This window comes from Giraffa tippelskirchi, chromosome 9 (assembly GCF_054371585.1).
Source record: "Giraffa tippelskirchi isolate mGirTip1 chromosome 9, T2T-mGirTip1v1.2.pri, whole genome shotgun sequence".
Taxonomy (NCBI): Eukaryota; Metazoa; Chordata; class Mammalia; order Artiodactyla; family Giraffidae; genus Giraffa; species Giraffa tippelskirchi.
Window position 1 is genome coordinate 140,679,435 of NC_137283.1, and position 23,104 is coordinate 140,702,538.

General features: G+C 42.1%; 1 protein-coding gene across 1 annotated transcript; it reads left to right on the top strand.

Annotated features, from left to right (window-relative positions):
* Window positions 1–1,366: 1,366 nt before the first annotated feature.
* Window positions 1,367–16,142, top strand: ABRACL (ABRA C-terminal like). Its single transcript, XM_081526692.1, has 3 exons — window positions 1,367–1,438; window positions 6,587–6,653; window positions 15,555–16,142. The coding sequence occupies exons 2-3, from the start codon at window positions 6,593–6,595 to the stop codon at window positions 15,737–15,739; spliced, it is 246 nt and encodes an 81-aa protein (XP_081382818.1). The 5' UTR covers window positions 1,367–1,438; window positions 6,587–6,592; the 3' UTR covers window positions 15,740–16,142.
* Window positions 16,143–23,104: the final 6,962 nt, after the last annotated feature.

Consider the following 23,104-nt stretch of genomic DNA (forward strand, 5'->3'; position numbering starts at 1 on the left):
GATACTCATATTATCCTCCAGAGCAGGTCTTTGTTGTTCTTAATATATCACTGGGTCTCAGCTTCGCTTAGAGTCACTTCTACCGCTTCCACCCATACTCACCTTCGACTTCATCTTTAGTTTTTGCTTACTCCAGTGTTTTGCTTTGTCAGGCCCATTTTCCCTATTTCTGCCTCAAGCCCTCTCAGCTTCAGCCTTCCTGTCAGACAGCTCATTCTCTGTATTCATTCTCCCTTTTCAATTTCCAAGAGAGAATCTGATTGGCTTATTTAATGATCCGAGTTCTGGTTTGTGAGGACTGTTTGTTCCAGGTCACCTCCTAGAGTGATGGCCAGTTTACGGACTGTGTCTCTTGGGCCACATGACCACTCTTAATCCAATCAGCTACAGGGGTTGGGGGAGAACTTTGGGGGAAATCATTCGTGCAACCTTTGTCCTAGGAATAGTTCGGGTCAGTTCTCTTGGTAGGGGCTTGGTTTCCTTTTTGAAAGGATACCAAGTAGAGCAAACATCACACACACTCAGAGATTAAAATAACAGTTACTATAATAAAGGATGTATGAATAAAATGATTGAATTATGCGGTTACATGTAGGAAATAATGAATAAAGAGGGGAAGAAATCTACACTGACCTAGGGCCAAGAATTATAATAGCTTTATCCAAGTAAAGTTTCTTTGCAGTAAAGCAGTTTTCAAAACTGCATTTTCTTTGGCCAATCAGACCACCCTGCTCTCATATTTGTAGCTTTCTGAAAGCCCCCTGCCCTGGGCTTAAGTTCTGCGCAGTGGTAAAGAATCCGCCTGCCAATGCAGGAGCCACAGGAAACACCACTTCTATCCCTGGGTCTAGAAGATCCTCTGAAGAAGGGCATGGCAACCCACTTCAGTATTCTTGCCTGGCAAATTCCCTGGACAGAGGATCCTGGCGGGCTACAGTCCGTGAGGGCAAGGAGTCAGACCGACTAAGCACGCAGGCAAAGGAGATCTCAGCATTCTGCACGTTGGGGGAGCTTTTTTTCTTGCGTTAGGAGAGAGATCCTGGCAGGAAGTCAATTTCCAGGAAAAGATGCGGGGGTTGGAGCTCCTTGGCTCCGAGTGCCGCGGGGCAAAGGTGGCGGTAATTGGAGCTCTGAATGCGTTTTCCTAGAAGCCTCCAGCGCTCCGCCACCTGTGCGGAGTCTGCCCCCTTTTTGGCGTCTCCGCTCCAGAGTCGCCTCCTCCTAGGTTAGTCCCTAGGAGTGTGGGCGGCTCCATTCCTGAGAGCTGAAACTCTTCCCCCCTCCCCCCGCTCGCCCTCCGCCTGCTGCACACCAACCAGCCTTTCTCTTTGCCTCAGTCACTTCCTTCCTCGGCTTCTTCCTCCCCACTGCGTAGAAGAAGGCAACCAGCCCGCACCGACGCTGCCCGTTTTCTCGGAAAAGAACAGAAGGCAGAGAGGTGAGTGACCGCCCTGGGAAGTGGCGTCCAGGTAGAAAGGATGGACTAGGGTAGCCGGGGGAGGTCTAACAGCCGGAGGAGGGGATCGTGGGCTGAGGTTGGAGAGCCAAGACCGGGAAGAGAGGGGGCTAAGGCGCCTGGAGGGTATAAGTGGCATTGGGCTGAGCCAGGTGCTGGGGACCGCGTGGGCGCGCCCCCGCGTCCCCACCTCTCGGGCAGACTTCCGTACTCGGCTCACGTGACATTTTGCAGGTCCAGGGGTAGACCGGGCAGGGAGATTAGCAGCGTTTATAAAGATTATGTTTTTGTTGTTGTTGTTGTTTTGTTTTTTTTACCGCGGAGCAACTTGCCGGCTTTGCACTTGGAGAGCCAGTTCCACAGAAAGGAGCGGGAACAGACTGGCAGTGAGGGGCCAGGTTCCCCCCGAGGAATTCTGTGGCTTCAGGGCAGTGGACTCTGCGGGCGCGGGCGGCGGGTGCGGATCAGAACGCTCCCCGTTCTGTGTACGGGGTGGGGGGTAGTGAGAAGACACTAGCGACTCGGGGAGCCCCAAGCCGGGTCCGTTTGCGTCGCTGGGTTTGGGCGCCGGCTCTCGAGGCGCGCCTGCGGCGCACCGACCGCTGGGGAGCGCGGGCCTCGCGGAGACAAAGGCTTCCGGGATGCGGATGCTGCCCTTCCCCGGGAGTCCGCTCGGACCCCGCCGTGCGCCCGGGAGCCAGGGGCCGAGCCTCGCGCTCCCCAGCTCTGCAGCGGTGCCGGTGATGACCGTTCTGATGGCCTGCGGGGGACAGGGTCTTGGGACCCCTTCCGGGCCAGCTCCCAACTTGGCTCGGGGATGACCAAATATGGAGTGTGCGCGCCTGCGAGGAGGCGGGAAGGAACCCAGTCATTCTTTGACCTGCACCAGCTGCTTGTCGGGGACTGTGAAGGAGGGCTGGGAAAAGAGCGGCCAGCCCTAGTGTGGACAGGTGGCTCCCCATTCCCAGATGTCCCCACTCGAGTAGGCTTATTCCTTGACTTTAGAAAATCTCCAAGTATTGCCTCCAAACTTAAGAAAACAAACCAACCAAAATAAAAAAAAATTCCAAAACTGTTAAGAGGGTCCTTAAATATATCCTCAAGTGCCTACTGAAAGTGGAGCATTTCAGCATATGGTCCAGTCCTCCCACATTCCGCTTTCTTTGTGGTTCCCACGCACAGTGCCTAATTGGTTTCTGTCACAATGAGAGGGCTCAGCTAGCATCTGCCGTATCTTTCCCGTGAGCCTCCCATTGACCCGGCTCTTTCTTTCCCTTAGACTTGCTCTGCCCGTGGCCTCTCATTGTTCTTGATCTTGCTGCTTGCACCAGCCCCAGGCTTCTGTCCTCATAAAAAAATGTCGTGGACCTTCTGAGGTTTGTGCAGCAGAATATTTTATACTCCTTTGTCCTCATTAAATAATCAAAGAAATAAACCATGCCAGGTTATGTAGGCTAGCATTAGTTTTTAAGCCTGTCATTTTCCTACTCAAAAGGGTCAGCGCAGGGAGACTTTTTCGCTTTTTAAGGATTCTTAGTACTCAAATATTTCACACAAATACAACTTACTGTTACATTTAGTTTCATTTGCATAATAAACAGCCCCACCCCAAAGCAGCAGAAGAGGCAAAATGATGAAGTAAAAACAGCATTTAATTGTGGGAAACCCCTCTGAGTCAGTTTCATCATCCATAAAATAGGGATAAATAATACTTTCCAAGGTTCTTAGAATAAGCACAGATAAGGAGCCTCAGGTGTAATTAATTATAAGGAAATTCTGGTTGCCTTCCTTCTTAAAAGATGAACATGCATCTGCTTAATGTGGTGCACGTATTCACACTACTTAAGTGTGGGATTCCCTCTTTGAGTCTCATTATTAAAGGAGAACTATGACTGTGTGGATGGTGGTGGGTGGAAGGAATGGAAAATGATATGAAAGAGATGAATATTCTGGGTGGGAGGAGATCAAAGCATTTGAGAATTAGAGAAGACTGTAATCCCCTTGGACATTTCCCTTTCCCTTTTGTCCAATGTGGGCTGATTTCCTCATCAGCCCTCACAGATCCTTACTACTTCTGCAAACTATTCACCATTAGACAGGTTTGATTATTAGAGAAATTTTTTCTCTTATGGCTTCCAAATCTGCCTTTCTGTTCACCCATCTATTCTACCCAATATGGTAACGCAAACAAGACTATTCACATGAGTACCTATGGAGTTTTACTTTTTTTTAAAAGCAGCAGGTCGTCTCTAGGCTAACTTTAAAAGTCAAGATTCTTTAGAGTGCAAGTGACAGAAACTCAAATCAGCGTTAAGCAAAACCAGGGAAGATTGATTAGTTCATGTAACAGGAAAATCCAAGGTCATATACAGGCTCAATCATTGATGCATGGTTGAATTTTTCTTTGTGCTGGATTTATTCCTGGCATGCTCTTTTCACATGGTAGCCATTTATATACCAGCTGTAAACTTAATCTTAGAGCCCAGTAGGAGAGTGTCATTTTACTAGCAGTCTGACAAAATTCCTGGGCTGACCCCATTGTTAAAGATAGGATCACCTATCCTATGCTCCAAACCAATTACTCTGACTTTGAACCATTCCTGGAGTCCAGAATGAGGCTCCACCCAAGATCCATGAGATAAGAACAAGGAAGGAACGTTTCTATCAAAAAAAAAAAAAAATTGGACTGCTGGCTCCAGAAGGTAGAAAGGGTGCTGAGCAGGGGGAAAATGACAGCTATTCACCACACTGACTTAACAGGTTTTTTTCGCTACCACTAGTCTCATGGTATGTCTTTCAGTTGTGTCCTCTGGTTATATTTTAGCGTTTTAATGTCTCTCTTAAACTGTGTTTTGAATTGAATACAATGTTATAATTTCACCAATAAATATAAAGTTCTCACATTTGGACACTAATTTTTGATACTGGGTTTTATGTAGCTGCATTAACCTAAGATGTTGCATCTTGTTGCAGTGTTGTTTAGTTGCTAAGTCCTGTCCAACTCTTTTGGGACCCAGTGGACTGTAGCCCTTCAGGCTCCTCTGTCCATAGAATTTCCCAGGCAAGAACACTGAAGTGGGTTTTTGCCATTTCCTACTTCAGGGATCTTCCCCACCCAGGGGTCAAACCTGTCTCTTGCATCTCCTGCATTGGGAGGCGGATTCTTTACCACTGAGCCACCAGGGAAGCCCATCTTGTTGCAATATAAGCTTCTTAAATTATAAGATTTACACAAAAGTGTAGCAGATGGTAGTGGTGCTTTTAATTATTAACTATTAGAAATCTGGGGTCCTGATCAATATAATTTAAACATAGATGTCATTCTTGTTTTTTAAAAGCTACCAAGAATTAGTTATGATCTGTCTGAATAAAATTATTTCTTCCAAATCATCACCCCAAAGTAAACCATTCAGGCCATCCAACTCTTTTCATCCCTTTTTTAATTTGGAAAACTTAAAACACGACTGCGTTGATGCCTCTTCTGCCCATGCTTTTCACCCTCATATTGCTGTTTCCAGTGTAAATTATTTCCTTCTTGTAGAAATTTATTCTTCCTCCTTTCCTGCTTTACTTCTTTGCTCCAACAGAGTTGGGTTTCTCTCTGTCAGCTCTACCTGCGGCTTCCCTGTTTCTTGCTGGTATCTGTCTCCTCCCACTTTCTGTAGCTGTTTGCCACTCCCCCTTCAGGCTTCCTTTTCTGAGTCCACTTCCTCCCCTTAGAGCTCCTCTCTGTGCCTCACTGAAATCAGCAGCTCCCTGGCAATAACTCCCACAGGTGTGTTTTCATCCCCTCTCATGCCTTTGCTCATTTTCCTGTTTGCCAGCCAATTATTTGTTGAAGTCCGACTCTTGGTGCCAAACGGGGTCCTGCGGTAGCAGAACGGTCAGATCCCCGCAGAGAGGAGCTCACGTCTAGTGATAAAAGACAAGAAGCTGGTCATTCCAATCAAGTGAAATGAACAGAATGCACAATACTGTGGGAACACACTCGGGGGAACACTCCTACTCCGGAGTTTCAGGGAGGGCTTCCTGGAGGAAGCTGCATCTCAGTTGGACAAGTGAAAGTTAACTCCAAGAAAGAGGAATAGTCAGAGCTGGGTTGAAGAAGAAGCAGTACCTGTGAAGGGTGGACGTAAGAGAGTGAGGCGACATTTGAGGAATGAAAAGAAGTGCCGTGTAGCTGCAACCGGGCATTCAAGGGCATAGATGTGAGGTGGCTGGAATGATGGGCACAAACCCAGCCAATGGAGGACCTCATGAGCCAAGGGAACTCGGCCAGCTGCTATGCTAATCCTGAACTCCTTCCTCATCCGAAGATGAATGGTGTTCATCACAGGCTCTCCATTGAAGTCATATTGCATTACGAACTGTTGGGGGAAGAGCATGAGTGTTTGTGACCCGGAAGTCATCATTGCACTGACCTCATGGTACTGAAATTGCATTTGGAGGGGTCCTCCTGGACCTCCTTTTTCACCTCGGGGCTCCTAGAGGGGAGGGATTGTGTTGGTTTATCCGGTTTATCCTGGTACCTCCAGCTCCTAGTTTAAGGCTTGCCCCAGGTATGCTGCGGTTTCTCCTTGTTTCTGTGCTTTTGCTTAGTCTCTTCCTGATGCTTTTCCCAACTACTTACCTGGTCCACTCCTCCCCCAGGAACCTCCCTGAAACCTATGGCTTTCTCCTTCAAGCTCTCTTAATGCCTTGGACCTGCGACTCAAAGAGAGCTTGTCCCATTGCTAGTCATTCCAGGCCTTTCTCTGCTTCTGGATGATGAGTTCCCTGAGGAACTCATCAGGAACTCATGAGTTCTTGTGTCACTCACCTTTGTGTTTTTGGTGCCAGGCAGAGCTTGGGTTTGGAGTTAATAGTGGGTGCAAGGAGAATGGCTTCATTCTTCCCAGTAGACTGCATGGAGTAAGAGTGGGACTGCCCACAAGGGCAGTTATAAAGATGGGGGAAATGGAGGTACTCTACCTGGGGGAGATACATCACACAAGAGTTTTTAGGAAGAGGGACATGGTAAATTAATAGTGACAAATGCTACATGAAAAAAAACAAAGGCCCTTGGATTTGGCAAGATATGCTTAATGGAATGTAGAAACTAATAATACAGATTTTTTTTTTCTCCCTCAGGCAGCAATGAATGTGGATCATGAAGTTAAACTCTTAGTGGAGGAAATTCATCGTCTTGGTTCAAAAAGTAAGTATTATATGATAGATACCGTGTTTCTTCTGAGTTTGCTTTAGAGCAAGAAGGACTAACTCTTTGGGTGCTGTGCTAAATTGCTTCGGTCGTGTCCCACTCTTTGGGACCCCATGGATTGTAGCCCACCAGGCTACTCTTTTCATGGGATTCTCCAGGCAAGAATACTGGCGTGGGTTGTCATTTCCTTCTCCAAACTCTTGGTAGAAGCCTAAAAGTTTTGGCAGCTGTCAGCTAACTGCTCTCAGCCCTGAAGTAATTTCTGGAGACACAGAGCTAGTGGAGTATTGTGATTCTTATGCAAAGAATGGTTGAGTTATTTCGTTATCCTTTGAATGGAAAGAAAATCACTGTACATCTGTAACCTAGCTGCATTGAAATCTTGTAATTGAATCTTGTTCGAATTTTTGTCATACTATTAAAATTCATTTTTTTTTCTGCTTTACCCTGCCACCATTTTGCAAATTGCCAAATGACTAGGGACTCATTGAAATTGCAATACATTGTCTTTATTTTCTTCAAACTTTTGAATTTTGTATAATCAGGTATTTATGTATATATAACTATAAGAACCCATCCTTTGGGTAGTTTTTTTAAAAAGTCAGCTTTTCCCTCGGCAGCATATAAGCAGCTGCCATGAAGTATGAGACATGTAAAATGGGTAGTATTAGTGCCCTTTTCCTAAATTGTAATGAATGCAACTCTTATGCTTGTAACTGTAAGTATTAATATTTTGTACATCTTAGACCAGACATGTAATAGGTTGGGGAGCATTTTAAAAAATGTAAGAGTGATAGATGTATTCAGCAATGACTGGGATAATGGACCCCAAAGTTTTAAAATTGTATCATGTAAGTGAAAAACAACTTTAAAAAGTACCTTATAAGAGTTGTCCTGTCATTGTAGCTTTTTTTTTTTTACATTGGAGGATAATTGCTTTACAATGTTGTGTCATCATTATAGCTTGATTTTCTTACATATAGCTGTGATTACTTATGAATCACAAATCATTAGAAATAACAAGAGGTACTTTGAAAATTCCATTGTCATTATTATCAAACATCCCCTGTAGTTTTCTTTTGCTTATGTAACATTACTGCAAACTTTGTGACATGAAACAACAAGGGTAATACTTTTCATTAAAGATATATTGAAGTATAGTTAATTTAAAACATTGTATTAATTTCTGCTATACTGCAAAGTGATTCAGTTATATATGTATTCTTTTCCATTATAGTTCATCATAGGATGTTGAGTATAGTTCTCTGTGCTATACAGTAGGACCTTTTTGTTTATCCATTCTATGTATAATAGTTTGCATCCACCAACCACAAACTCAAACCCTCACACCACCTCCTTCTTGGCAACCACAGGTCTGTTCTCTTTGTGAGTCTGTTTCTGTTTCGTAAATAAGTTCATTTGTGTCATATTTTAGATTCCACATGTTAGTGATATCACATGGTATTTGTCTTTCTCTTTCTGACTTGCTTCACTTGGTATGATCATCTCTAGGTCCAGCCATGTTGCTGCAAATGGTATTTTTTCATTCATCTTTGTGGCTGAGTAGTATTCCATTGTCGGAGAAGGCAATGGCACCCCACTCCGGTACTCTTGCCTGGAGAATCCCATGGATGGAGGAGCATGGTAGGCTGCAGTCCATGGGGTCGCTACGAGTTGGACACGACTGAGCGATTTCACTTTCACTTTCCACTTTCATGCATTGGAGAAGGAAATGGCAACCCACTCCAGTGTTCTTGCCTGGAGAATCCCAGGGACGACGGAGCCTGGTGGGCTGCCGTCTATGGGGTCGCACAGAATCGGACACGACTGAAGCGACTTAGCAGCAGCAGCAGTATTCCATTGTTCGTATGTACCACATTTTCTTGTAAATAGTGTTACTATGATCATACGGGTGCATGTATCTTTTCGAATTATAGTTTTGTCCACAGTTAATGGGAGTCTGTCTCAATCTGTTTGGGCTGCTGTAACAAAATACTCCAGACTGTGTGGCTTATAAACAGCAGAAATTTTATTGCTTATAGTTCTGAAGGCTGGAGGTCTGAGATCAGTGTGTCAACATGGTCAACTTGGAGTCTTTTCTAGGTCTCAGACTTCTTGTATCTTTTCATGGTGAAAGGGACTAGGAATCTCTTTGTAGCATTTTTATCTATCATCAGTCTGTCTATCTATTATTGTGGTAACACTGATTTATAAGATCTTGTAAGTTTTATATAGAATAATACTGGGTTGACAAAAAAGATCATTCAGGTTTTTCCATTACATCATATGGAAAAACTCAAATGAACTTACTGGCCATCCCAATACTTGGCAGACTACACTTCAAAATAAGCAGGTTTACAACCTAGATGACTGTAAGGTAATTATCATAACTTGTATAAGGATGAAAATATTTTGAACATTGCAGCTTCACCAGGCCTTCTTGAGTTACCTATTCAGGGTAATAGATGAATTATTGACTTGGAAAGCATTTATGGAGATACGCTGTCTACTGACAGATTAAGGTTAATTATTTATGTTATGTCTGGAATAATGTTGACTGATCTAAACTATGAATTTGATGAATAGATTGATGAATTTAGTTTTATCTGTTTCTTTTAAAATAGAGTTCTTTAAAGCCTTTCATTTTTCATCCCATCACTTCAGTTCAGTTCAGTCACTCAGTTGTGTCTGACTCTTTGCAACCCCATGGACTGCAGCACACCAGCTTTCTTTCCCTGTCCATCACCAACTCCCAGAGCTTGCTCAAACTCATGTCCATCGAGTCGGTGATGCCATCCAACCATCTCATCTTCTGTTGTCTCCTTCTCCCACCTTCAATCTTTCTCAGCATCAGGGTCTTTTCCAGTGAGTTAGTTCTTCGCATCAGGTGGCCAAAGTATTGGAGTTTCAGCTTCAGTATCAGTCCTTCCAATGAATATTCAGGACTGATTTCCTTTAGGATGGACTGGTTGGATCTTCTTGCAGTCCAAGGGACTCTCGAGAGTCTTCTCCAACACCACAGTTCAAAAGCATCAATTCTTCGGTGCTCAGCTTCTTTATAGTTCAACTCTCACATCCACACATGACTACTGGAAAAACCATAGCTTTGACTAGATGGACCTTTGTTGGCAAAGTAATGTCTCTGCTTTTTAATATGCTGTCTAGGTTGGTCATAACTTTTTTTCCAAGGAGTAAGTGTCTTTTAATTTCATGGCTGTAGTCACCATCTGCAGTGATTTTGGAGCCCCAAAAAATAAAGTCTCTCACTGTTTCCATTGTTTCCCCATCTATTTGCCATGAAGTGATGAGACCAGATGCCATGATCTTAGTTTTCTGAATGTTGAGTTTTAAGCCAACTTTCTCACTCTCCTCTTTCACTTTCATCAAGAGGCTCTTTAGTTCTTCGATTTCTGCCATAAGGGTGGTGTCATCTGCATATCTGAGGTTATTGATATTTCTCCCAGCAATCTTGATTCCAGCTTGTGCTTTATCCAGTCCAGCATTTCTCATGATGTACTCTGCATATAAGTTAAATAAGCAGGGTGACAATATACAGCCTTGATGTACTCCTTTCCCGATTTGGAACCAGTCTGTTGTTCCATGTCCAGTTCTAACTGTTGCTTCTTGACCTGTATACAGGTTTCTCAGGAGGAAGGTCAGGTGGTCTGGTATTCCCATCTCTTTCAGTATTTTCCACAGTTTATTGTGATCCACACAGTCAAAGGCTTTGGCATAGTCAATAAAGCAGAAGTAGATGTTTTTCTGGAACTCACTTGCTTTTTCAGTGATCCAGAGGATGTTGGCAATCTCTGGTTCCTGTGCCTTTTCTAAAACCAGTTTGAACATCTGGAAGTTCACGGTTCACATACTGTTGAAGCCTGGCTTAGAGAAGTTTGAGCATTACTTTGCTAGTGTTTGAGATGAATGCAATCGTGCAGTAGTTTTTGCATTCTTTGGCATTGCCTTTCTTTGGGATCGGAATGAAAACTGACCTTTTTCAGTCCTGTGGCCATTGCTGAGTTTTCCAAATTTGCTGGCATATTGAGTGCAGCACTTTCACAGCATCATCTTTTAGGATTTGAAATAGCTCAACTGCAATTCCATCACCTCCACTAGGTTTGTTCGTAGTGATTCTTCATAAGGCCCACTTGACTTCGCATTCCAGGATGTCTGGTTCTAGGTGAGTGATCACACCATCGTGGTTATCTGGGTCATGAAGATCTTTTTTGTATAGTTCTTCTGTGTATTCTTGCCACCTCTTCTTAATAAATCTCTTCTGCTTCTGTTATATCCATACCATTTCTGTCCTTTATTGTGCCCATCTTTGCATGGAATGTTCCCTTGGTATCTCTGATTTTCTTGATTTCTAATTTTTATCCTATAGAAAAGAGTTAAGTGGATCAAGATTATTTGGAGATTTAAATTCTTTAACAAATGTACCTTGAATGCTGCCTTTGTGCTGAAGTGCTGGAGATGGGAAAATAAACAAAAGTCTATCTCAGCCCTGTGGCCCTTTTTAGGTAGTGAGAAGACAGATAAATTGGAAGCATGTTTTGGGAAGTGATTAAGATCGTGTGCTCTGGAGTCAGACTCTGGGAAGGAATTCCAGCTCTTCCACATTCCTGCTGTGTGACCTTGGGCACATTTCTAAACTTTTCTGTGCCTTGGTTTCCTTATTTGTATAATGATACTACTCTATTTCAGTGAGTGTTGGAGACACATTTTTCACACTTTAAAATCTCTAAAATTAGGATTATTTTATGATACATGGTATGCTATCGTTAAATTGGCAGTTTAATTGGAACATGAAATAATGGTGCTTCTTACAATCAATGGTGTCTTATCTTTGACAAAATGGTTAAGTGAGTTTTAATGACTGTAAAATGCATTGAACAGTTCTAGGAACATACTGAGTACTCAATAAATGGTAGCTTTCATTACTGTAATTAATGGTGAATGCTTTGATTGATATACATTCCATTTTTTAAGAAGCGCTATTAACTCGACTAAAGGAATCATAGAGGACTTCTCAGAGAAGGTGACATTTGAGTTCATTTTTGAAGGAAAAAGAATTTAGCTAGAAAAGAGGATCGGGATGCCAGGTAGATGGCTCAGTGTGGGCAAAGTTACCAGGGGAGGTGATTCTTATCACCCTGGATTACAGCAGGTTGCTCATTTTGACTGAATCACAAGATGCATGGAATGAGATGGCAGGAGGCCAGGTGAGAGGTGAGGCAAGGGCCAGAGGATGAAGAATCTTATTCACTCTATCTTAAAGGTGCTAGGGAGCCATTGCAAGATTAGAGTAGAAGAATATCAATTAAGCTTGTATCATACAAAGTTTCTTCCACATTTTAAATTCTGTATGAATGTGGAGGATGTATTGAGGGTAAAAATAGAGAAGGAGTCTCATAAGGAGACTGGCAGTTAGCCACGTGAGAATCAATTTGGGCCTGAACCAAGGAATTAATTGTCCATGGGCAGGGAAGGCTAGAGCAACAGAAGATACAAAGAAGGTGACATCACTCGTACATTTGTCAGATTGAGGGGTTAGCGGGCAGGAGAACTCCAAGATTACAGCAGGGTTTCTGCCTTTGGTGGCTTTAAAAAATTTAACCTAAATTGAGAATTTACCATAGACTGGGCATGCTATAAAAGACTTTACCTACATTGTCTGTTTTAATCCTTGCAACAACTCCAAAAGGGATATTTTTACCCTTGTTGATGGATGAAATAATTGCAGCTCAGAGAGCTTGAAGGATCAACCAGGTTACCCAGCAGCTGCACTGATTCCTGTAATCAGTGAAAGGTTCTCACTGCCCACAAAGGGTTGTGCTGCTGGAAGTGAAAGAATCAAATAGGTACATCTTGGCTTTCCAGGCCAAGCATGATCAGACTCCCTATTTTCCATTACCAACTTATTTCCTTGTTCTTCTCTTAGATGGTTTACTTGAGCTGAGTAAATTAGTCACTGTTCCCCTAGACACTTAACTTGTTTCACCTGTGCCTATGGCTTGGCACATTCTCCCATTTCTTTCACTCATATTTGAACCAGTGATCACTGATCTAGTGCTTGGCATGGGCTAAACACTGCTCTGTGCTTCAGAACTGTGTCCCCAACCATACAGTGTGGGAGGTATTAAGATCCCCATTATACAGATGAGGAGTCAGGCTTAGGGAATTTTTATGCAGGTTTCCCAGGCCAAGCAACTAGCGGATGGCCAAAATTTTGGCTGAGGACTGTCAGGGTTTTTGTTTGTTTTGTTTTTAAAGCTCTGTATTATACTCCCCTTAAAGTCCGGTGGCTCAGAGGGTAAAGTGTCTGCCTGCCATGTGGGACACCTGGGTTCGACCCCTGGGTCAGGAAGCTCTCCTGGAGAAGAAAATGGCAACCCACTCCAGTATTCTTGCCTGGAGAATCCCATGGACGGAGGAGCCTGGTAGGCCACAGTCCATGGGGTCGCAAAGAGTTTGACACGACTGAGCGACTTCACTTTCTTTACTTTCTTTCTCTAAAGTCCAGAACAGATAACCACCATTCACGAAATCTTCCCTTCCTGGTCTAGCCCAGAGTCATCTTGGTCTTGATAAACAATCATGTTCCTCTTTGTTCTGTTGCTCTACCTACTATGCGAATGGTTATTTCCTCGTGGGAGGGGAAATCATTTCTTTGATAGCTAGAAAGTGATTCTATACTTCCTTCTCCCTGCCTCTAGTGCCCAGCACTCACTACACCCACAGTGGGAGTTTATTAAGCTGTAAGCTCTAGCAGAGGAGCACGGGAACCCAAGAACCCTTCTCACTGTGATGGCCATCTCCTTCACAGGGGGTACAGCTTAGGGAGGGAAGAACTTGGAGCATTGCAGTAGGATGGGGTGAAATGTTCAGCCAGGTAGATCGAAGGATTCAGCTAACATTGGGGAAGTATCCTTGATTACCTTTGAGACTTCCTCGTATTGACTTTTAACCAAAGATCCACCTTTTGTTTACCTTAATTTAAAAAAGACTTTATTTTTTAAGGGCAGTTTTAGATTTACAATAAAATTGAGCGGAAGGTACTGAGGTTTCCCATATACCCTCTGCTCCCACACATGCATAGTCTTCCCTATTATTATCTTCCACCAGAGGGGTACCTTTGTTACAGTTGATGCCCCTGCATTGTTGTTGTTGTTCAGTTGTTAAGTTGTGTCCGACTCTTTGTGGCCCCATGCATTGCAGCATGCCAGGCTTCCCTGTTCTTCACTATCTCCTGGAGTTTGTTCACACTCATGTCCATTGAGTCAGTGATGCCATCCAACCATCTCATCCTCTGTCAACCCCTTCTCCTCTTGTCCTCAGTGTTTCCCAACATCAGGGTCTTTTCCAATGAGTCTGTCCCTAATAGCTCAGTTGGTAAAGAATCCGCCTGCAATGCAGGAGACCCCGGTTCGATTCCTGGGTTGGGAAGATCCCCTGGAGAAGGGCTAGACTACCCACTCCAGTATTCTTGGACTTCTCTTGTGGCTCAGCTGGTAAAGAATCTGCCTGCAATGTGGGAGACCTGGGTTCCATCCCTGGATTGGAAAGATCCCCAGGAGAAGGGAAAGGCTACCCACTCCAGTATTCTGGCCTGGAGAATTCCATGGACTGTGTAGTCCATGGGATCGCAAAGAGTCGGACACGACTGAGCAACTTTCACTTTCACTTTCTTTCCTATCAGGTGGCCAAAGTATTGGAGCTTCAGCTTCAGCATCAGTCCTTCCAGTGAATATTTGGGGTTGATTCCCTTTGGGTTTGACTGGTTTGATCTCTAGGATTGATCCTGCGTTGACATAGAATTATCACCCAGAGTCCGTAGTTCACATTACATTTCACTCTTGGTTTTCTACATTCTGTGTGTTTGAACTGATGTGTAATGATGTCTCCATCATTATAATATCACAGAGTGTCTTCATTGCTTTAAAAATTCTTTATGTTCTGCCTGTACACCCCTCCCTTATCCTAACCATTGAAAACCACTGATGTTTTTACTTTGTTTTCTCTTTTTCCATAGTTTTGCCTTTTCCAGAATATCCCACAGTTGGAGTCATATAGCACATAGCTTTTTTTCAGATTGCTTTCTTTCATTTACTAATATGTATTTAAGTTTCCTCCAGGTTTTTCATGACTTGATAGCTCATTTCTTTTTAGTGTTTATTTTAATTTTTAGCATTTATGTTAAAAACTGGCCTTCAAACTAAATAATATAGGGATTCTGGTAAATAAAGATTTCTTCATTTTTGTGGTCACCATTCCTTTCCTGGGGTTTCTGAGCATGTTCAGAACACACTTAGAGAAATACTGCTCCTGATCTGGGGTTTCTCTTGTATTTGTTATTTTTACTGATTCAACAACTAACAATTAGGAAATTGAAATTTAGAGACTTCCCTGGTGGTCCAGTGGTTAAGACTGCCTTCCAGGGCAGGGCGTGCAGGTTCGATCCTTGATCAGGGAGCTAAAATCCTACATGCCTTGTGGCCAAAAAACAAAATCATAAAACAGAAGCAATATTGTAACAATTCAATATAGATTTTAAAAATGGTCCACACCAAAAAAAACCTTTAAAAAAAAATCGATATTGAGACAGATAGGAATGGTCCACTATATGAGCACTGTAACACATTCACTTTTTGTTAATATTTCTTAGTTCTCACTCCACTCTTTGTACAGATGATACTAAGGCTAGAAGATATACTACACATTGCATTTACTCCATTCCTTTTTGAAGCTGGCAAGAAGTTATACTGAATTTTTGACTGTTGACTGTTACATTGTGATGTTGGTTAACTTCCAGATATATATGAAAGTTGATGTGTATTTGCCATACATGGTGGCAATAAACAGACTTTGCATTGGCTAATATTGTGTTTTCTTAATTAGATGCTGATGGAAAATTAAGTGTGAAATTTGGGGTCCTCTTCCAAGATGACAAGTGTGCCAACCTCTTTGAAGCACTGGTAGGGACTCTCAAAGCGGCAAAACGAAGGAAGATTATTACATACTCAGGAGAGCTACTTTTGCAAGGTGTTCATGATGATGTTGACATTATATTACTTCAAGATTAATGTGGTTTGCATAGCTCTGTTTATTGTTTTTTGTTTGTTTCTGGTAAACTGGAATATTAAGTCAAAGGACAAACATATGAACCTACTTAATGTATTTTTATAGAACTTTATAAACAAAAGGAGACTCATTTTAGAAGTCTGTCCTTTTTTCTATCTTGAAAACAAATTTGTGTATTACACTGTAAAATGAACAAAACCTATTATTTTTCTCAGGAATCTGGTTGGAAAATGTAAACAATGGGGCTTTTTTGGTGGGGGTACCAGGAATGTTTGTTTCATAAATTATTCGTAGACAATTTCTACAGATATTGGACATTCTGTGAAATCGAGAAACAAACTTGTAAGACTAGCTCCCACAAGGAATATAATGTTTATGTAATAAAAACATATAACTCCCTTAAAATTGTCTTATTGTCTTATTTTGTCATTTGAGATTTAGGTACCTCACAGACTTGAGTTTTTGCATCACCATTAGGTAACTGCAGTAAAAGTTTTCTTAATTTGGAGAAATATTTTCTTAAAACTGCAGAATTTAAAAAGTAGGGATGATTAGTGTTACGATGGGGCCCTGTTAAATATAATGATTTTGATGCCTATAACGTGCTTAACACTGGTAGGGGACATGCCCAAAAAATGTAACCCCAAAACTTCACTTTCTAACTGGATTAGTCAGACCCACCTGAAACAATACAGGAGTATTTATGATTGCATGTTGCAGCTTGTAGTACAGAACTGAAAATGATACAGAATCTCAAGGAGGACAAGATCAGTGAAAGGCCTTGTGGTTGGAAGAGGTATAGAGGAGGCAGAATTTGTAGGCTTAGAGCTACAGATATTCAGAGGGGGAAAGATGAGATGGATGAGGGTGATGACCCAAGGGAAGGCAGAGGGACACGGATTATTAGCAAGGCATGATTTTGTGAGAGGATATCAGAATTCACTGGCACTTCATTGTCACTGTGAACATTTATTGAGCCTTTATTATGCTAATCCTCATATAACCCTGTGAGGTCGGTATTAATGTTATCTCCCATTTCATAAAGGAGGTAAGAAAGACACAGAAAAGTTAAGAGCTTGTTTAAGTTCACCCAGCCAGAAAGTGGGTAAGTCAGGATTTTGAAATTTGACTCATCTAATTGGCAAGTCCAGGGATAGGATGGACTTCAGGCATGGCTGGCTCCAGGGACTCAAACACTGTCGTTTAAACACTACCTTGCCATATTGGCTCTGATGCGTTTTTTTGGTTCTTTCTCATTCTCTTTCTACTGTAAATAGATTTCCTGCATATATTAATAGATGCCTGCAGATAGTTGCAAATGCATCTACTCTTAGATTAGCAATACTAGTAGAGAATTATATATTATTAATCATATATAATTATATACCATTAATTATATATAATTGATTATTAATGTTAATTATGAATTTTAAGATAGGAACTCTGATTGGCTCCACTTGCAGCATAAGTTGACCCTTCTGATCAATAGCATTTGCCAGAGGGATGAGATATCTTGAATGTTCTGGGTCATATGCTTGTTTCTGAGTGAGGATTGTGTAGGACCTGTGCTTCACAGCCTCACCTCAAATAGGAAAGGGATAGTTCCCTAAGAGAAGGATGCTGAGCACATGGGAACAACACAGGTTGACCATAGATAAAGGACACCTTTTGAGGGATGAATCCACAAAACCATGCATATGAGAGAAAACAAAAGATAAATGAGAAATGGTCAAAAGCTATTATGGTATGGCCTCAGTAACTGGGAGAAAAATGTGTTTGCAGAGGTAGGGAAATTGAGTAGAGCAGGAAGGCTGGTTTTAGGGGAAGTACATTTGGACATGGTGGACTTGAAGTGTTTGGACTGGAAACGTGTAATAAGCAGGTGAGGATTAGGTTCTGCAACTTAGGTGAAGGTTCAGGAATATCGATAGAGACCTGAGAATTATTTTGATTTTGATATATATAGATGATCATAATTCTGCCTCTATTATTACCTAAGTTGAGATTTTAATTATTCAGTTCAGTTCAGTTCAGTCGCTCAGTCGTGTCCGACTCTCTGCGACCCCATGAATTGCAGCACGCCAGGCCTCCCTGTCCATCACCAACTCCCGGAGTCTACCCAAACCCATGTTCATCGAGTCGGTGATGCCATCCAACCATCTTATCCTCTGTCGTCCCCTTCTCCTCCCACCCCCAATCCTACCCAGCATTAGGGTCTTTTCCAATGAGTCAACCCTTTGCATGAGGTGGCCAAAGTATTGGAGCTTCAGCATCAACATCAGACCTTCCAATGAACACCCAGGATTGATCTCTTTTAGGATGGATTGATTGGATCTCCTTGCAGTCCAAGGGACTCTCAAGAGTCTTCTCCAACACCACAGTTCAAAAGCATCAATTCTGCGGCACTCAGCTTTCTTCACCGTCCAACTCTCACATCCATACATGACCACTGGAAAAACCATAGCCTTGACTAGACGGACTTTTGTTGGCAAAGTAATGTCTCTGCTTTTAAACATGCTATCTAGGTTGGCCATAACCTTCCTTCCAAGGAGTAAGCGTCTTTTAATTTCATGGCTGCAGTCACCATCAGCAGTGATTCTGGAGCCCAAAAAAGTAAAGTCTGACACTGTTTCCACTGTTTCCCCATCTATTTCCCATGGAGTGATGGGACCAGATGCCATGATCTTAGTTTTCTGAACGTTGAGCTTTAAGCCAACTTTTTCACTCTCCTCCTTTACCTTCATCAAGAGGCTCTTTAGTTCTTCTTCACTTTCTGCCATAAGGGTGGTGTCATCCGCATATCTGAGGTTATTGATATTTCTCCCGGCAATCTTGATTCCAGCTTGTGTTTCTTCCAGCCCAGCGTTTCTCATGATGTACTCTGCATAGAAGTTAAATAAGCAGGGTGACAGTGTACAGCCTTGACGTACTCCTTTTCCTATTTGGAACCAGTCTGTTGTTCCATGTCCAGTTCTAACTGTTGCTTCCTGACCTGCATACAGATTTCTCTAATTATTAGGCATTTAGAAAACAGATAAGATATACAATCTACAGACTTTGTAAAAGCTTTGCATGAGAAATTGAAGCAATTTTAAAAGGAAAACAATCTGGGTAACTCACATGTCTGATGGAAGGTTTTTGAGAGGAGGTTGATCATAGTCAAAGACCTCCTTAAAACTTCAGAAGGTGAAAAGAGTTACTCAATTTGTTACTTTGTTTAATGTCTTCTTGGTGAGTATCAAAAGCAATTTCAAACCCATAATGGTTTTAGAATTTGAGATATATCTTCCAGAAAAATATCCATGGGGTTATCTAGTTATTTTGAGAAAATTAGCAGAGCAGCATTTTTATCTACCACTCATATCCGTAATAATACAGTTTTATATATTTTCCCTTAGATTCAAGGTGGTCAGATCCTTGGAAATAATATATGTATCATGGTCTTAAAATTCAAAATCATAAATTTGATTTGATCCAAATTCACAGTTAAAATAATTTCTCTTGGCCATAAACTGCATTTCAGTTAATCATCTCAGTAATGAGTGTCACTGACAATAGGCAGATGGGAATTAGAAATTATAAACAATTGTACACAAACATTTCTTCTGTTATGCAACAGAAATGTATAGTATCTACTTTATTCAAGTCACTGTGCTAGGCATTAGGGTTTATTATTCTCAAAGAGAAGCAAGTAACTTGCACAATGTATATTAAATATAGAACCTTTGGATAAATGACATAGGGATACAGGTGCAAAAATGATGAATTGTTCTGGGGTGAACTGAATGAAGATTGCCTTAAAGCAGGAGAATGATCCAGAAGGACTTTTATTGGTGCAGTTCTTTATGCCTGCAAGGGTAGAGAAAGGCAAGTAACTTAAAGAAGAAAGAGGAGTATTGGGACCCGAAGCTAGAAAGGGTTGGGACATTACTTTGAACCTTAAAGACCGAAGAAATGATTCTAAGTGCATGTCTTAATAATAGTGAATTACAAAGAACTGTATAAAACATGTGAAATAATTTGATAAATCCCACTCATTATGAAGTATTTAATTTGTAAGATCCACAGCAGTGCTATTTTGTATACTGAGATTATATGAAACAGTCTATAATTACAGCTTATTATCTTCAGAGTGGATGACTGTTAATTGTAAAATTGATTAGTGTCACCACTTCTGCAAACTCAAATTTCCATAAGTTCCCATCATAGAACATCCAAGCACACATTCCTTTGTTTGCTGGAGGAACAATTTAAAAATAGGTTACAGAAATGTTGATTTGAGGAATTTGTCTTAATCAAACGCTCGCATCCCCAGAAGTCCCTGGTGTCTGAGCTGCTTCCTATGGTTTCAGACAATGAGGGGGAGAAAAGCCTGTGTATTGACACACAAAATACAAACATATATGTGATGGCAAAGGAACAAGCCTGCTTTTCTGTGTGGCATGCATGTTGACCTCACTAATTTATAGCCTCGAATATCTAAAAAAGTCAAGAGAATGGTAGGCATGTACTTTTAATTTATTTATTGTCTGATAATCTTGGAGTTTCCTTTTCCTTAACAAAAGCTATAAATAACTCTTCAAAGAAAACCACTCTTTGGGAGCCTTGTATGATGAGAAATTAGAAATGACCACATGTGTTTTGGAAGATGTTTTCGTATGGAAACCCCTCTCTTGTAGCTTTTATTTAGGTGACTCAACCAAAGGCTTAATTTTTTTGACATCTGCACTTCCCCTTGCAGTGGGGAGGTGAGAGACTTTGTAGTGAGAGACTTCTGGTTAGAAGGAATGGAGACTCTTTGCTGGGTAAGGGGGGTTAACTATGAGCATGAGAACTGGGCAATTGGAAAGATAAAATAACTCCCTGAAATTGGCGACCCAGACATCACCAAAGCAGGACTTCTGGGGGAACTCCTAACCAGAGAGCATCAGAGTGACTTCTGTAACTTTTTCAACATCTAAATGTTCTGCAGACTGAGTGAATACTTTGGGGTGGGGCCCCAAGCATTTCCACTGAAGTATCATCTCCCAGGTTGATTCTGATGGGCAGCTGTGGGATAGAATTACTCCTCACTGGGATAGAATTACTCCTCACTGCCTTAGAGCAGAGGCCCCCAACCTCAGGGATCTAATGAGTGATGATCTAAAGTGGTGCTGATGTAATAATAATGGGGGAAAAAGTGCATAATGTGCTTGAATCATCCCCAAACCATCCCCGCTGCTGGCCCTGGTGTATGAAAAAAAGTCTTCCATGAAACCAATCTCTGGTGCCAAAATGGTTGCGGACCCCTGCCTTAGAGAATCTCTGTCAACAGCACTCATCTGTGTTCCTGGATCCACTTCTTTCTATTTGCTTCCCCTCCTGCTTCCAATTAGATAACTCATCCTCTATCTTTTCTCTATTCACAGCTTCTCCTTAAGCGTCAATTTGCTCCCTATTCCTCTGATTTATTAGTGCCAGTTCTTGCCGCTGGCTGTGTCATATGCTGAATGTCTGTATGTCTAAATTAAAATGCTTAATATAAAAGAGTTTGAGTAGCACAATTTGTCTTTACTGTGCCAGACTATCCCATAGGTCATTGGCCAGTTTAAGCACTGATTGGGTCAGCTGTGCACCCTCATCCCATCAGTGATGGCTGCCAACGGGGCAGGGAAGACTTATAACCTGGAGCTGCTGTCATAGGGTTTGAGAGCTGAGCTGCCTCAGAAGTGACGGTGGATCTGGCAGGCAGTGGGACTGCATTCTAACCATTTTCTCAGAGATCCTCTGACTTACAGTAGAATATGAAAACAGTAACGTTCAATTCGGAAGACATGACCACCCATTTTAAGCATAAAGAATATTTCCTCCACGTGTCAATTGTACTTTCAATATCCATGATTAAGAAAATACATAACACAAAAGGTACAAAATACAAAAAAAAGAACAACTGAAGCAAAGATTTTTAAAAGTTTGCATTTTATGACTTGTAAGAGCAGTACTTACGCTTTAATGATAATAGCACAGTTATTTATGTATACAAGACACATCATTTATCCACAGAAAATGTTTGATACACATATGGTTTCTTAGACTCTTTGAAGTAACTCTTGGTTCCTTAGGAGTGCTCCTTCCACAGGTTACAAGTGAATTTGCAGTACACTAAGCACAGGTCCTATATCAAGAAAGGCTGCATTGGGGCCTCCAGGGTTGACTACTCGCTAACTTCAGTTCTTAGAGTTAGTGGTAGTTCTGTTTGCCTCCTCTGGAATCTAGGCAGGCTTGTGACTACTCCAGCAAATGGAATACAGTGGAAATTGTGGTAGTGGTTTCTGAAGGTATGTCATAAATGGCCATAGAGCAGCTACCAGGTAAGTGTAATGAAGTGTTGAGAGGGAAGCAGGGCTTCAGGGATAGTTTGATCAAGAAATTCAATGACGTCCCCAAGATCCTAGGTTGTTTTTTACTCTGCCTTCTGTGATGTAAGTTTCATAGTTTTCGTCCTAAGTACGACTTTCTTCTGGGTCAAAATAGAGCTGCCGACAACTTCAGTCTCCTGAGAAGAATTCAGCTACTTTTTTTTTGTCTAGGTGTGTTTCATGACTGCCGTCACTTGGAAACCGGGTAGAGGGAAGAGGCTGGTGGGTCCTACTCCTTAACCAGCTAACTGGACTCCTGTTTTCAGCTCTTTGCATCACCCTTCCTCTCTGCCATAACTGGGGTTCTCTGGTATGGAACTACTTCCTTTCCATTTTCCGGTATGTCTCTGTGTAGTGGGGAGGAGGAGGGTTGTCTGGTTTTATGGGAGGGGACGTGGGACCAGGGAAAATTCTACCAGCTCAGTGAACAGAAGTCAGCCAATTCTCCACATGAATCTCATTGCTGCCTTAAGGGTTCCCTGGAAGTGCCAGGTTCTGAGCCTCTCTGGGGCCCTGAGTGGGTGAGAAGGCTCAGTTCTTATCATAGATGCTTAGGTGGCATCTTTCTCAAGTCTGTTATCATGCTTCCATCTGCTTTCCAACCTCCAAAAGACTGTTGATGTTGTCCATCAGCTTTGTCTCCTCTTACATTCTCTTTATCCTTATGAATCTGTGACTTTCTTCTTTTGTCTGCTGCAGTTTAGAACAGATTCAAGAGTAAAAGAATATTTAAAAGGTGATTGATTCAGCATTGTTGTTATTATTGTTTAATCAGTAAGTTGTGTCCAACTCTTTCGCGACTCCATGGACTGTAGCCCACAAGGTTCATCTATCTAATGGATTTCCCAGGCAAGAATATTGGAGCAGGTTACCATTTCCTTCAGGTCATCTTCCTGACCCAGGGATTGAACCTGCATCTCCTGCATTGGCAGGCGGATTCTTTACCACTGAACCACCAGGGGAGCCCTG

What these genes read in the sequence shown, in the direction of transcription:
- ABRACL (XM_081526692.1), top strand. Translation starts at nt 6,593, where the DNA reads ATGAATGTGGATCATGAAGTTAAACTCTTAGTGGAGGAAATTCATCGT. An exon ending in TCATCGTCTTGGTTCAAAAA is followed by an intron (nt 6,654 to 15,554) that starts GTAAGTATTATA and finishes TTTCTTAATTAG; the next exon opens with ATGCTGATGGAAAATTAAGT.